Source organism: Balaenoptera physalus (assembly GCF_965194825.1).
Source record: "Balaenoptera physalus genome assembly, chromosome: 6".
Lineage (NCBI taxonomy): Eukaryota > Metazoa > Chordata > Mammalia > Artiodactyla > Balaenopteridae > Balaenoptera > Balaenoptera physalus.
In genome coordinates, this window is record NC_138885.1 from 56,063,284 (window position 1) to 56,080,620 (window position 17,337).

Consider the following 17,337-nt stretch of genomic DNA (forward strand, 5'->3'; position numbering starts at 1 on the left):
CTCATGGTTGATTTCAACAAGTGTTTAACCCTGGAGAGCTTAGCCTATTATTCTCAGTATCTTCTACCACCAATTAGAAGTCTGGTGGCATCCAGGGAGTTGGGATGACGCAAGTTGCACTGGAGTTTGTGACTACCCACTATCATTTGATACAAGGCCCTGTCCATTAAAGCTGTTGATCCTTCCTGGTTTATCTGCACATGTTTATCCAGTCAGCTACACAACCTCCTCCTCCACATACATACATACCAAAACCTGCCTTGAGCCTTAAGTGTTATACTTCAAGTTTTTTATTTCCCTTATTGTAAGGGCACACATGCATCTCCTTTCCCCACTCAGAGTAAGCTCCTTAGTACCAAAGTGACTTTGTCAGAAAGGCTGTGAGCATAAGTCACATAATGGGCCATTAAAATCAGACACACACACACACAGACACACGCAGTAATCTAGTGGCTGCTGTTGAGTTTGGAAAAGGGTCCAGACCCGCCTCCCATCAATGGTGTTTCTTCTTAATGGGGAGTGGAAGTGGGGGGCTGTTATCCATTCCTGCTTGTCTTCATTTAGGGCACTATACTCCTTCAGAAATGATTTAATGATTTTAAATCTCAAAGCAAAGGGATTTGGGTTCAGCTTCCCTTCTTCCTAAGAGGCTCTTAGGATTCTATGTAAATGAGAGGATGAAAATGGATGCCCCTTAATTTCACTTTTCAACCTCATCTTAGCTCTGTGGTTTTGCATTGCCCCAAATAATTATTTTATCCTCTTTACTCAGAAGTGGGTACTTACTAAATATCCGCATAATTACAGAACTGCACAAGTGGATCTTTCTAGAAAGTGAACTCAGCCTTATTAAGGTAAATTGATCAGATTATTTATGGGTATATAAAATTGTCAACAACTTAAAAAGTAGGAAGTTCCATCTTTATGTACCCACCAGGTACCAGGCAGTGGTGTTCTGATAACCCTCCTTGCCTCTCTCCTCCCTGCTGTCTCCATAGCCTTAATTTGTAGCATATGCCAATTTTCATGGCTGCTTTCACATCACTGAAGTGTTTTCACTGTACACAGAGTTAGGAAGAGATGTGCACAACTAGCTCTGGCGAACTGGTGTAAGCCAGTTCCAGCACACCACTGCTGTCAGGTAAAGTCATTGTCTTCATCTAAAATTTCCTGTAAAATATAAAAAAAAAAAGAAATGTTGTTTCTATAGCAGTATAAATGCATGTTTATTCATGAGCAATGAATAAAGCATTTAATAAATAAAGCATTCATTAAACAATGGATGTTTAAGGAAATAAAAATTCTGTTTACTTCCCGATAAAAACAAGGTACACATATCTCTGGACCCTCTGTGTGCCTGTGCCTCCCTTCACAAGGCATGCTATCTATTTTTCACTTGCCAATACAAATCCTATCTTCCTCAAAGTTCTCTCTCCTTCTCTGAGCCAGTTTTTGAATTTTCCAGCTTACTCCAGCATAAAATGAGTAAAAAAGAGTTTGGATTTGTTGTCATTCATTTATTTATTCAACACTTATCGAGCTTTTAATATGCCAGGTACTGGGAATGTGAACATGATTAGACAGACCATATTATTGCCTATAGAGCCTATCATAGGCATTATTACCTGATTATACAATTAGCTATTTAATCAAAATTTTGAAAAATTTTATAAGGAAATGTAAGGTGCTAAGAGAATGTATACTGGCAATTGTATGTGATTAAATTAGATAGATTTGATACATCTGATTACATGGTGGCACAAAAGTCCCGAGAAGCAGTAGAGGGAAGAACCAGGGCACAAGCTCTCTCTAAGTCTTTGTATCACATGTGCTAATGTCCCAAAGATCAAGCCGGGGTTCAAGGGTTAGAAGAATAGATTCTACCATTTGATGGGAGAAGCTGCTAAAATATTGTGGCCATTAAAAAATCTGCAACACTATTATTTGTAAACATCTATGAAGAAATGCCAAGTATTTTCCATCTTTGCTTTCAGATGTTTTAATTGTTTCATTCCTTCAGTTTCACAGTTGAATTCCATCAACTGTCTTCATGGAAATCTGTGTTTCTCCTCAACAAGTCTTCAGCTTTTCCAAGCAACCCTTCTGTCCTTAATTACCACAGTTCCCAGAATGAGCCACTTTCTATATGTGTCTTTCAGATTAATACAAGGCAAAACTAAATCTGGAAATTTTTACAGTTTTAAATTTTTGCTTATTTTCTACCTATTTCCCTGAAGCAAAGTGGCAGGGCTGTTCAGAAATCATAATTTAATTAAAATGAGGTTGAGGAGATGGGGAGTACCACGTTGTCTTTTGCATTCATTTTTTAAAAGTATCCCAGAACATATGTTGATGTCTTTTTTCCCCTCTTCCTTGTAAAAACAACAAAACATAAGTTTTTTAAAATAATAGTGAAATTGCAAGCTTTTGTGATTATAAAAATACATGCTCTATCTCACCTTATTTTTCCCCTGCTCTAACATGCACCTCAGATTATCACCCAAAATTGTTCTTCTGTTTTTGTGCACATTATTTTCTTTTTCTAGATTTCCCACTCCTCTGCTAATCCAAAACCTATTTTGTTTAAGACTCAACTCAAGTCCTTCTCCCTGAAACCTTCCTTAATTGCCCAGGTTATCTTTGATTTCACTCTATTTATGAACTCCTACAGCATTTAATGCCTGATACAACACAAGAACATTAGCTTTAATGCAGATTGTTATTGTTTTCTGCTTCTTATTTGTATTATTTCGTGCTGTTTTCTTTGTTGAACTTGATTTTTGAGCAATTGAATGGCTATCTTATTTTAAGTTCAGGGATCATATCCTATAAGCATTTCTTATTATCCTGTTTCTTGACTAATTTGTATTAGCCTCCCTTTGAGCACTGTAAACATCCAACATCATGCTGTCTTACAGCCTATAAAAATGGGGAATTCTCCTGTCTTTTCTTTTTTTTCTTAGAAGATATATATTATTAGGATTCATTCATTTAATCAAGAAATGTTAAGGCTTATTGTGCTCTAAGATGAAAAATAACACTGCTATTGCAAGATACACAGTAATTTAGTTACTATGTTTTGCTAAAGATAGTGTTATAAACTTATAAGAAATAGTATTTTTTAAAATATGCTACAGTATCTTCTAAACTGGTAAATCTCAGAACTATGGTTCCTTTGATGAACAACTTTAGTACTTATAAGACTTTTACTTTCTGTATAGAATAGTCACAGTCATGTGGCCCTTTGTTTTGTAATAATTAAAAATACGGCCCTAGGGTCAGGTGACTATGACCGGCATTGGTGTGACTTTTTTATTCTTTCAGCAAAATAACACAAGAAACAACAGTGCAGTAAGTAGCCTAATAGTATCTCTTTGCAATGCACACATACGCTCACTTACACCCTCTAGGTCTCTTTTCTTTCTCTCCATTGCTGTCCCTCAGCAGAGAATTTCTCTTGGACTTAGAGTTCTTTGATATGTTATGATAAATGATGCCTTGTTGTGTTTTCTGACTCTGTTAGAGTCTCCATGGAATTAAAGATCACATGCTTATTTGGCTTAATGTACTTGACCTTTTCCCATGATTGACATGTCTAAATAAATGGCTGTAGCAACTCAGTAATTATGCACCAGCTGTGTATATTCATTTCACAGAAAAAACACACAGTTCTCTTCAAGAGTAGATAGCTTGACCCCTTCCCTGCCAGCTAAATAAAGGAGAGTAGTTAATTACTATTATTATTAATCATAGTAAGATTCCTTTCCATCCCCAAATGCATCTCTTTCCTCACTGCATTTTTTAAACAGTATACTATGACCACAGCTACATAAAGTGTTGTTTCAGTACTGGCATTTCTTATACAATAAAAATATTTACAATAATTCTGGACCTACTCGACAAGATAGTTCCACAAAATTTGTGTCAAAAAATCCAGGATTTGTTAGCAAGATTTGTGTTCAGAAAGCAGTATTACCTTTAATGAACCCTTTGTTTTTCTAATGGGGAAACTGTGTTTTCCCTCAACTGACATACAGGTAAATTCTGAATAAATTCTAGGGTTCCGTGCTTATTTCAAAAAAATCTTTTCTCTTAACAGCACATTGTTCCATTCTCACTTATCCAAAATATGTTCATATCTAAATTATCTGTATTTTTATTAATTGGGGGTTTTAAAAAATATGATATAAAGTTAATTCTTGTTGACCACTTTGACTAATTTAAGAAATGCTCATTTGAAAATGTTCCTTCTTTAAACTAAATTTTTGGTCTTTATTTACTATAAAATAAAAACTGTTCCCTATATAATCTTGAAAAATAATTCATTAGGTTTAATAACTGTCAATTCATTTCAGAACCATGACATTTATCATTGGTTCTTGAATTCTTCATGTTCTTAAGTGGCGTCTATTAAATTTTGGAAATAATATTGTAGGTAAATTTTATGATAACCTTAACCTGGAAATGTTATTTGTATACTGTTTTCCACAGGATCTAAGGTGATTCTCTAATTCCTTAGGCCAGGGTTATTATAGTTGGGCTTAGAAAAGTTGGCAATGTATAGAAAAGCAGGAAGACAATGAAATAGGACAGGAAATTTTATTTTGCCTTCATTCTTCTTTAAGCATCTGAAGGTGAGCAGCATGAAGGGGGAAGGGAACTAACACAAGTGTGAGTGTCTATCATGTGACAGGCACCATGTTCAATATTTTATACCAGTTATATTATCTCATATAATCTTTGTAGAAAATCTCCTAAACATATTGATACATTTTTAATACATATATTTATTTAATTTGTCCTAAAAGCAAGGATGAGGTTTCTGGATCAAAGGAGAACTGTTATTATTTCTTACAGCAATAACCACATTGCTTCACCATGCCCCATTCTTCCCCTTCAGGGTAATGTGATGAGAACTTGGAGGTTATGTGCACAGGAAGGGAGTCCCAAAATCATGAATCTGGGAATTTATATAGGAACTGCTATATAGCTGTCTCCTTTCCACTTTGAGAGGCAGGGAAATCTTTTCTCCCTTATGTAAACAAATAGCAGGGAAGACAAGGGGAAGGTCCCCAGTTAAACCCTTTGGAATACAAACCGGTAGCTCTGGGGCTTTATTATGTTTTGAAGTGTAAACGTATAAATCTGGGTGATAAGTATCTATATCTCTTTGAAGGTCTCTATCTATTCAGTCAACCTTTAACTTCCAAAGCTTGTCCTTTAACCCAGGTTCCAGTTTTCTTTGCTTTATAAGTCTCTACCCATACAGAAACATGAAAATATTTTCTCTGTAGTTTCATAGCCCTAAATTGTGGCAATTTCAGTATTGTTGCTATGAAATTTGTGGCCATTAGCTTTGTTTCCATTCTTAAGTCTCTTAGTGTATTTAGTAGCATAATGCATCATTACGTCTATTGTCTATGTATTTTACTTAAAGTATCATCTCTGTGTGAAGATTTATATACGCAATAAAAATTTATTAAGCACCAAGAACTATCAAGCACTGTTCTAGATACTTGGGATACATCAGTGAACAAGTTAAAAATCGCTGCTGTTCTGAAATTTAAAAACTTTTGGGAGAAGCTAGAAATTAAACACTAAGCATAATAAGTAAAAAACTTATTATGGAAAGTTCCTGGGTGGCAGTGGGAATGCCAAGGAAGCCAGTATGGCTAGAGTGAAGTGGAGTGATGGGGAGACCAGCAGGAGAGGAGATGGAAGAGATGACAGGAATGAGACATGCAGATCGCAGAGGACCTCATAGAGCATTAGGGAAACCTTGGCCTTTTCTTTGAGTGAAATAGGGTAACATTAGAAGGTTTAGCTGAAGAATGACATAATCTGACTTGTCTTTTCAGAGGGCCACACTGGCTGCTGTGTTTAGGACAGATTGTAGGGGCTAAAGTAGACTCAAGAAGACCTGTTTGGAGGCTAATGCAGTAATTCAGGTTGGGTGTCATGTGGCCCTGACCAGTGCGGTGAAGTGAAATAACAAGCAGACAAATTTTGGATATATTTTGAAAGTTGATCCAACAGAGTTTCTGATGGATTGGTCGTAGGCTTAAGAGAAAAAGAGAAGTCTAAAGTGATTCCAAGGTTTTTGTTCTGAGCAACTAGAAAAATGTTTTATCATCAACTGAGACAGACAAGATTGGGAGGGAGCAGTTTATTGGAGGGGGTTGGGCTGGGGAAGATTAGGAGTTTAGTCCTGAACCTGTTGATTTTGAGATGTCTTTTAGACATGCAGTGGAGGTGTCCGGTAGGCAGATGGGTATGCCAGTTCGGAGTTTGGGAAAGAGGTTTGAGCTGGAGATAGAAAATTGGGAGCTGCCCACACATAGGTCGTATTAGGGACAGATGTAGGCTTTGTGGGGCCTGAAGCTTATGCAATTTTGAGGGTTCTCTAAAGAGAAGGAATTCAAAATTTGAATTCAAATTATGTACAAAGGTGAATATTTATTTATAATGAGAAAAATCAAAACAAATACTTATTTGGAAACTGATAAATAGCACAAAATCATACCATTTGGAGAAATAGCATAATATTTTAAATAACTTCCTGACATACCTCTGTAATATAACTTCCTGACATACCTCTGTAATATTTTCCCCCTACATTATTGACCTTTAATGTCAAGGATTTTGAAATATTATTTTCTGTTGAGGATATGGAAAATTAATTCTGTCTTTATCATGACTAATAAAATTTCTTTTTATTAATGATAGTCTAGAAAGGTTTTTTCATCTTTACAACTTATTTACAATTTCATGAAAATTTTCAGAGTTGTCTTAAAATTTAAAACTTCTATCAAGCTTCTTGCATGTATTACCTGAAAGATTTGGAAGAGTTTTCCAAAGACTAACTCTGGCCCTATGCAACTGAAACCTTGCTTCTTTTCCACTGTCCACATATTTCCAATGCTAGGCAAATTGTGATTCCTTTGCATATTGTCACACCGCTTCAGCCCTGAACATTTGTGTCACAATGTCAGGTGAGTTTATCACAGTGGGTACTAGACCACTGGAAACTATTTCTACTTTAGGATAGTCAGGATAGCTAACAATAATTTACTCATATATGGAAGTATTGTGAATCACATAAATATGTTCCTTTAAACCCAACCTGAATATATCTCCAACTCTGTTTCCTCTTAGTTTCCCAAAAATGTTCACAGACACACAAGTGCCCCCCCCACCATGAAGGTATCTTATATTTACAAATTTTCCTAAAATATATGACCATGAAAACACAGTTTTTTAAAAAATTAAAAGACTTTACTTTTTAGAGCAGTTTTAGGTTTGGGGAGGTTGCACAGAAAGTACAGAGTTCCCATATGCTCCTTTTCTCCCCTGCACATCGTTTCCCTATTATAAACATTTTGCATTAGTGTAGTACATTTGTTACCATTGATGAAACAATATTAATAGATTATTATTACTAAACTCCACAGTTGACATTTGGATTTACTCTTTGTTTTGTATTTCTGTGGGTTTTGACAAATGTATAATATTTCATATCTACCATTACAGTATCATACAGGGTAGTGTCACTTCTCTTAAAATGCCCTGTGCTCCACCTATTCATCCCTAACCCCACTCCTTGAACCCTCAGAATCTCTGATATTTTTAATTGTCTCTATAGTTCTACCCTTTCCAGAATATCATATACTGGTTAACATCTTAGAGTATGTAGCTTTTTCATTGACTTCTTTCACTTATCAATATGCATTTAAGGTTCCTCCATGTCTTTTTTCGTTGTTGTTGATTAATACTCCATTGTATAGATGTACCACAGTTTGTTTATTCATTCACCTATTAAAGGACATCTTGGTTGTTTCCCATTTTTTGACAATTATGAATAAAGCTGCTACAAACATTTGTGTGCAGGTTTTTGTGTGGGCATTAGTTTTTAACTCACTGGAACAAATGCCTAGTGAGGAAATTAGTGTTTAGATTAGGATCTAGACACAGACCTTACACCTTTCACAAAAATTAACTGAAAAGTAATCATTTACCTAAATGTAAAACAAAATTATACAACTTCTAGAAGATAACATAGGAGAAAATCTAGGTGACCTTGAATTTGGTGATGACTTTTTATATACAGCATCATACAGCATAATCCATGAAAGAAAAATTGATAAATTGGACTTCTTTAAAATTAAAACTTCTGCTCTGTGAAAGACACTGTTATAGGATTGAAAAGATAAGCCACAGACTGGGAGAATACTCTTGCAAAATATACCTAATGAAAGGCTGTTATCCAAAATACACAAAGAACTCTTAAAATTCAACAATAAGAAAACAAATAATCCAATTACAAAATAGGAAAAGATCTGAACAGACATCGCAGCAAAGAAGATATACAGATGGTAAATAAGCATATGAAAAGATGCTCAACATCATGTGTCATTAGGAAATTGCAAATTAAAACAATGAGATACCATTACACATCTATTAGAATGGCTAAAATCCAAAACATTGACATCACCAAATGTTGGCAAGGATGTGGTACAACAGGAACTCTCATTCTTTGCTCCCGGAATGCAAAATGGTACAGCCACTTTGGAAGATAGTCTGATAGTTTCTAACAGAGGTAAACATAAGCTTACCATATAATCCAGCAGTTATAGTCATAGTATTTACCCAAATGAGTCTTTACTTTTTAACCAGCTCTGCAAGATTCTGCCTCAGGAAATTCTTTCAGGCTGGTCTTCCTTGCATTTAATGTTCTCAAGACATGAGTTCAGCTGTGCTGTCTTGGCAGCCTCTTCCTATCTGAATATATTTGGATATAGTTTCAGATTGTTTGTTTTAACCTTGACTTGGCAACTTCTTAGGATGTTACTTCTGGCAATTGCCCATCAGATTCACATTCCACAAACAAAGGCAATATTCACTATTCCCAACCAGACCCTCTGGACTTGCCAGCCTGGTGCATGGTGCTCCTTACCTTTGTCTGCCCAGGAATGGTTATCTTAATTAGTAATTGTTAGAAACCTTTGCAATCTTTGAAGTTTAGCTCTAGGAAATAGTCACTGTCTGAACTTCCTCAATTTTTATCCATTTCCCTATCCACTGAAACTGCTCTTAAGAAAGTTACAGATAAACATTAATTTACAACTGTAATGACAGATTTTTAGTATTAATCTTGTTTGACTCCTTTATAGCATATAAACTGGTAACTGAACCCATCTTAAAACTCCTTTCCTTTGGTTTCTTTAAAAATTTTTTAAATTGTGAAATGAAGCATACATCCAGAAAAGTGCAGAAAGCTTAAGTACAAAGTTTAATAAACATTTTTAAAGCAAAAACTTGTATTATGAAACAGAACATTTTTAACACCCCAGAAGCTCCTCATGTACCTCTCCCCAGTCACAATGCCTATTCTTCTTTATGCCAGAAATAACAAATATTCTGACTTTTGTATTGAGTATGCATGCTGTGTATGCATCCTTGAACAATGTATTTTAGTTATTCTATTTTTAAATCTTTATAAAGGGAATTATATATTTTTTGCTCAATATTATGTTTGTGAATATATATATATATATATATATATGTATGTATGTATGTATGTATCACATCTCTAGCCATTCATCTGTTGATGGACACTTAGGTTGCTTCCATATCTTGGCAATTGTAAATAATGCTGGTTATTTTTCTTTCAAGTTTTTCTGTATATATTTTAGATTGTCCAAGTTCTGTTACAATAATAATATTGGAAATTTGCAATTTTGTCGAGTATATAGATTAATACATGTCTGTTTGGGGGGATGGGTTCACATATTCTCACTGATTCTAATACATATGTCTAGAGGACACCCAGAGCAATATATCACACTGTGAAGGCCACTTTTTACATAAGTTGGAAAGGCTGAAGCCTGCTGATTTGTAAGAATAAAATAATGTCTTCTTATTCATATTTGTATCCCTGATACCCAGCACAGTACCACTCAATAAGTTGTTCATTTCAGTAAACATTTGTTAGGCATCTGCTGTATGCCAGGCACTGTGCAAAGTGCTAAAGATACAAAATGACTAACACATGGGCCTTCCCTAAGGAAGATTCATAAGAAAACTACTTGTAAGCAAACAACTACAATCAAGAGTTATTGTGCTTTGGTGTATATGATTAAGCACTAGAGTATCCTAAGCAGGAAAATGGTCATCTGTATTTAGACTGAGGAGGTATGCAAAATTTCATAGATCGCATAATCCTTGAACTGAGACTTGGGAGGTGAGTTAGGTATGCATCAGATAATCAGGAAAGACAAAGATATTTCATACAGTTGGAAGAATAAGAGCAGCATTGAGTAAAAGAGAGACTTGAGAACACCTGGCAATTCAGGAATGAAAGGGCACACACTGGCTTACAGTATGTGTGGCAGAGTGGATTTAGAAGCCTGCCTGGAGAAATAGGCAGATGTCAGATATTGTTTGGCTTTATAGAGTAAAAAACTTTATCATATAGGCAACAGAAAGCAATGAATGAGTTTAAAGCAGGGAAGTAATGTAGGCAGATTTGCATTTTGGAAATAAAAAGCCATCAATATTCAGGATGGATTAAGTGGGACAAGAATGGAATTAGAAAAGATAATGCTAGGGAGAATGTTCTAATAGTCCTGGTGAGACATGAGGGTCCAAATTAAGACAGCAGCACTAGGGATATTGAAGAGAGCATGGATTCAAGAGACGTAAAAGAGGACCTAGTGACAAATTGGATGTGCTTTGAGATGACTGGATAGATGATGCATTTACTGAGATAGATGATAGATACTTGGGGGACAAAGAAAAGGATGAGTTCCATGGACATGATGACTTTGACATGCCTGTGGGAAAGATGTTTAGGTAAATATGTCTAATAGGTGGATGGATGGATATATAAGTCTGCAGTCTAAGAAAAAGATCTGGTGTCAAGTCCTAGGGATCCCAATCTTGAATGAATAAACAGAAGAAAAGCCAGAAGAGGAAACAAATATGAGAAGAAAAAAAAAAGGAGGAGGAGGAGGAAGACCAAGAGAAATTTAAATCATAGAGAAAAGAATGGTCAATGATATTAAGTGCCACAGAAAGAAACAGTAGAGCGGAAAAAAACTCCCACGGGATTTGGCATTACTAGGACCTTGGTGAAATCTGTTTTATTAGAGATAGTGATTGTTTCACAGAGTTAACCGTGAAGGGAAGGGAACTGGTGAGATAACTAGTTAGTTGAGTGTAAGGAGAAAATAGAACAAAAAAAAATGTTAATGAAAAAAGTATAATTATAAACTATGGGGAATAGACACAGAGAGATTATTATGATAGCTAATAAATTAATGGTGGTTATAAAATATAGTATAACCAAATAATTAGTATTGTAGATGTTTATGATAGACCCGTGTACCAAAGTACAGTGCCAAGCCCCAAGTTTATCACATTATAAATACTCAAAAACTATTTCCTGAATTGAATTGGATTGGGTTTCCCTTAACATGTAAATAATCATCTTCTGCGCCTTAGAATAATTTAGAGTTTAATTTGTGTATTTACTTCTGATGAAGGTCATCGGACACTATTTATTGGAGTTCACGTGCCCCTGGGAGGAAGAAAAAGCCATCGACGTCACAGGCATCGTGGTCATAAACACAGAAAGAGAGACAGAGAGAGAGATTCAGGACTAGAGGATGGCAGAGAGTCACCTTCCTTTGGTAAGAATCTGTCTCTTTGTTTTACTTAAATTTATGATTGTAATATTATACTTGTTTGTACAATCCATAATTAGCAGTAATACCTCACTCATAAAGTTGTTTATACCTTTATAAAAGATTTGGGCAGATACCTCACTCATAAAGTTGTTTATAACTTTATAAAAGATTTGGGCAGATTGGGGAGAAGTGGGAGAGAGAATGTTTAATCTTTATTTTTCTCTTGTGCATCTGCTTTGTGAAGGTGAGGATTGGCTTAGTTTTGTGATGGAGGAAATACACTTAAGTAGTAGAACTTAGTTGTATTAACTCTTGATAATTTGTACACATAATAGTCATTGCTCTGAGTAGTTTGAAAATCCAAGGGGAAATGCCTCTATTAAGTTCCCAGTTACACTATTGTTGATGCTCCCCAAATTTCACTCTTAGGATGTGAACTTTCTACTGTTTTGAATATTCTTCTTTTAAAAGTATACAATTGACCCTTGAATAACACAGGTTTGAGCTGGGAAGGTCTACTTATACATGAATTTTTTTCAATAGTAAATACTACAGCACTACATTATCCATGGTTGGTTGAATCCATGGATGTGGAACCGGATACAACTGACTATAAATTATACATGGATTTTCAACTGTGAGGAGGGTCAGTGCCCCTAATCCCCACATTGTTCAAGGGTCAACTATATATAGAATATCAAAGTATAGTGATATGGAAGTTGTTAACAATTCCTGAGTGCCATGAGAGCCTATGTACATGACATAATTAAGAACCTGACTTTCAGTTTCCTGACCATCCCACGTCCTATGACCTCCTTCACTGCACCTTGTTCACTTACTCATTCATTTTGTTCTCTGACCACAGCTTCACTCCTTACTTGCTTGTTCAACTACTTGACCTCTCTACTTTTTTTTCTATCCATGTTATCTTTATTTCCTGATCCTATTCTGATTTCATAGCCTGTAATTTTAGTATACTTTTGCTAATATTCTAAATGCCTTAATTTCCCTGTTTTAGTTTTATTCATACTTTCACCCCCATTTTAAAAACCAGATTTGTTATGTTCTTCCATGTCCCTACTTTCTCCCTGCCTTTCCAAGTAGGCATGCTCTTCAGGACATAGTCATTCAACAGGGCAGGTTGTAACCATTTAAGTTCATTACTCAAGTAGGAATTCCCTGGCAGTCCAGTGGTTAGGACTTGGCACTTTCACTCCCAGGGCCGGGTTCGATCCCTGGTCAGGGAACTAAGATCCCTCAAGCCTCATGTTGTGGCCAAGAAAGAAAAAAAAAAAAACCCCAAAAGTAAATAAATAAATTCATTACTCAAGTGGACCTTCAACACCTCCTCCCAATTCTATTGAATGTTTTCAATTTTTGAAATAAGTATTTTTCAATCTTCTTCACCATTCTCCAACACCCCCCTTTTCACGGTCACCTAGCAGATGCTTTCTACTTCAAAAGGAGAATATGTCACCAGAAAGAATTAACTCAACTTCCCTCCTATGAAACATACAAACATAAACATATACCTACATCTGCAACTGTTTTTTCCTCATAATGCAATAAGGAAGTTTTCTTTTCAATTATGTTTATCTCCTATTCCCTCCCACCTTGAAATTTACACAATTTATTATCTAGTTGACTTCTTCTTCTCAACTGGATTATTCTCATCATCTATCCTTGCAGCTGCCTCAAACCCACATTTCCCCATTCAGTTGTATTCAGATATAAGGTAAGTTAGCATATGAAGTTTGGGCGAACAATTTTACTTTTAATACTCCATAGATATTGCTTTATTTAATATCTGGTTTTGCTAAGTATTGAAGAAAAATTTGTCTCTCTGTTTTTTCATTTTTTAAGTTTATGTCTTTTAAGCTTGAATGCTTATAGACATTTTTTTGTGTCCCTTTATTTAAGAAAACTTGCTAAGATAGACCTTATGGTGAGTACGTTAAAAAGCATTTCCAGTCTGCATACACTGATATTTTTCCACTGAGAGAATATTTTCCTGTCTTATCTGATTCTGTTCCACTTACTTTGGTCTCTTCTTTGTGAATTATATCTGCATGTTGGATTTATGATATCTGCTTGTTGTCCTTTTTTTGGTAGCTTAAAGTTAGTCTGTCATTATTCATTTGATTATCTGCAGTATCGGTTCTGCATTTTACTACTTCTATTAGGGGTTTTGATTTTGCTGTTGCATCTTTAGTTTTCTTAAATTTCTTTCTTATCTCATCTGATTTTCTTTACATTTCCTCCTGTCCTTTCCTAATTAGTATTTTTTTTTCCTGCTTGATAAAGTCTGTGTTTTTAGTCTATTGATGATTCCCACTATTTCTGGACATTTTCTATTGATTCTGAAGTAGATAATTTTCAGAGGTATGATCTTCTTTTGGGCCATCAAGATTATTTTGACTTTCCATTGATTTATAGTATTTTTACAGGCTGCCAGTTTTTTTTATTTTTACTCACCTTTTTCCAAGGCAAAATATATCCATACTATGTATGTCCAGCTATATCCTAAGGTGGCTTAGAGAGGCACTGCCATTAGTGTGCTCTTTGTCTCCATCGCTGTGTATAGTTATGGGCATCAAACTTCCCCAAACACCATGTACTTCTGCCAGAGGTAGAATGATTGATGGGAGTGTGTAAAGAAAAGTACTCTGGGTATCCTGCACCAGCATGGTAGAAGGATGGTCATCTCTAAGTCAGTGGGCAGAAGGGGAGGTGTGAAAGTGTCCCCCACGTTTTCAGGGTTTTTTGTTTCATGAAGTTGAGTCTGGGAGTATAACAAAGAGACACCTGGGTAGACTTCTCTTACTCCAGTTTCATCTGTTTATAGTTAGGAGAGACTCCCTCTTAGACTCTGGGAATGGAATATCTGTTGGAATAAGCTTTAATGGTTACTTTGAGTTTCTTAAATACTTCTAGTATTTGAGAAAATAAGCAACATTCACATTAACTTAGAAATATTTAGTAAACAAACAAAATAAGCTTGTTCCCTCTGCCTCTGTCATGTTATTCTTTTTTCCATAGCTGGATACATTATGTCAGTTTTTCTAGAACAGTGGTTCTCAACCTTGCCTACACCTGGGAGATTTAAAAACATTTTGATGGCCAAATCCCATACCAGTCAGAATCTCTGTGGGTGGGACCCAAGCACAGGTATTTTTAAAAAGTACCCCAGGTGATTCACTTGTGCAACCAAGGTTGAGATCCAGTGTTCTAGAAACTTTGCTATTCAGAGTGTGGTCCATCACAATGCTATGAGACTAGTTATCAGTTACAGGAAAAAAACTGTAAAAAATACAAACACATGGAGTCTAAACAATACGCTACTAAATAGCCAAGAGATCACTGAAGAAATCAAAGAGGAAATCAAAAAAATCTAGAAACAAATGACAATGAAAACACGATGACCCAAAACCTATGGGATGCAGCGAAAGCAGTTTAAGAGGGAAGTTTATAGCAATACAATCCTACCTCAAGAAACAAGAAATATCTCAAATAAACAACCTAACTGTACATCTAAAGCAGTTAGAGAAAGAACAACAAAAAACCCTAGAATTAGCAGAAGGAAAGAAATCATAAAGATCAGATCAGAAATAAATGAAAAAGATATGAAGGAAACAGTAGCAAAGATCAATAAAACTAAAAGCTGGCTCTTTGAGAAGATAAACAAAATCGATAAACCGTTAGCCAGACTCATCAAGAAAAAAAGGGAGAAGACTCAAATCGACAGAATTAGAAATGAAAAAGGAGAAGTAACAACTGACACTGCAGGAATACAAAGGATCATGAGAGATTACTATAAGCAACTGTACACCAATAAAATGGACAACCTGGAAGAAATGGACAAATTCTTAGAAAAGTGCAACCTTCTGAGTCTGAAACAGGAGGAAATAGAAAATATAAACAGACCAATCACAAGCACTGAAATTGAAACTGTGATTGATTAAAAATCTTCCAACAAACAAAAGCCCAGGACCAGGTGGCTTCACAGGTGAATTCTATCAAAAATTTAGAGAAGAGCTAAAACCTATCCTTCACAAACTTCCAAAATATAGCAGAGGGAGGAACACTCCCAAACTCATTCTATGAGGCTACCATCACCCTGATACCAAAACCAGACAAAGATGTCACACACAGAAAATTACAGGCCAATATCACTGATGAACATAGATGCAAAAATCCTCAACAAAATACTAGCAGACAGAATCCAACAGCACATTAAAAGGATCATACACCATGATCAAGTGGGATTTACCCCAGGAATGCAAGGATTCTTCAATATACGCAAATCAATCAATGTGACACACCATATTAACAAAGTGAAGGATAAAAACCATATGATAATCTCAATAGATGCAGAGAAAGCTTTTGACAAAATTCAACACCCATATATGATAAAAACTCTCCAGGCATAGAGGGAACCTACCTCAACATAATAAAGGCCATATATGACAAACCCACAGACAACATTGTTCTCCATGGTGAAAAACTGAAACCATTTCCTCTAAGATCAGGAACAAGACAAGGTTGCCCACTCTCACCACGATTATTCAACATAGTTTTGGAAGTTTTAGCCACAGCAATCAAAGAAGAAAAAGAAAAGGAATCCAAATCGGAAAAGAAGTAAAGCTGTCACTGTTTGCAGATGACATGATACTATACATAGAGAATCCTAAAGATGCCACCAGAAAACTACTAGAGCTAATCAATGAATTTGGTAAAGTATCAGGATACAAAACTGATGCACAGAAATCTCTTGCATTCTTATACACTAACTACAAAAACTCTGAAAGAGAAATTAAGGAAACATTTCCCATTTACCACTACAACAAAAATAATAAAATACCTAGGAATAAACCTACCTAAGGAGGCAAAAGACCTGTATGAAGAAAACTATAAGACCCTGATGAAAGAAATTAAAGATGATACAAACAGATGGATAGATATACCATGTTCTTGGATTAGAAGAATGAACATTGTGAAAATGACGATACTACCCAAAGCGATCTACAGATTCAATACAATCCCTATCAAATTACCAATGGCATTTTTCACAGAACTAGAACAAAAATTTCACCATTTGTTTGGAAACACAAAAGACCCCAAATAGACAAAGCAATCTTGAGAAAGAAAAACGGAGCTGGAGGAATCAGGCTGCCTGACTTCAGACTATACTATAACGCTACAGTAATCAAGACAGTATGTTGATTTTGTGCCAGTAGGCACAAAAACAGAAATATAGATCAATGGAACAGGATAGAAAGCCCAAAGATAAAACCATGCACATATGGTCACCTTATTTTTGATAAAGGGGGCAAGAATATACAATGGAGAAAAGACAGCCTCTTCAATAAGTGGTGCTGGGAAAACTGGACAGCTACATGTAAAAGAATGAAATTAGAACACTCCCTGACACCATACAGAAAAATAAACTCAAAATGGATTAAAGACCTAAATATAAGGCCAGACACTATAAAACTCTTAGAGGAAAACAAAGGCAGAACACTCTATGACATAAATCACAGCAACAGCCTTTTTCACCCACCTCCTAGATAAATGGAAATAAAAACAAAATAAACAAATGAGACCTAAGGAAACTTAAAAGCTTTTGCACAGCAAAGGAAACCATAAACAA

The 17,337-nt window shown here is 35.5% G+C and overlaps 1 protein-coding gene across 11 annotated transcripts in view; it reads left to right on the forward strand.

The window, feature by feature from the left end:
* The window catches only part of SLC4A10 (solute carrier family 4 member 10), a 475,347-nt gene that overhangs the window by 301,781 nt on the left and 156,229 nt on the right, over window positions 1-17,337 (forward strand). For all 11 annotated transcript variants that reach the window (XM_082464954.1, XM_082464953.1, XM_082464958.1 and 8 more), the window contains one exon: window positions 11,544-11,690. In XM_082464954.1, the coding sequence (XP_082321080.1) occupies window positions 11,544-11,690 (147 nt within the window). The remainder of the gene's footprint in view (window positions 1-11,543; window positions 11,691-17,337) is intronic.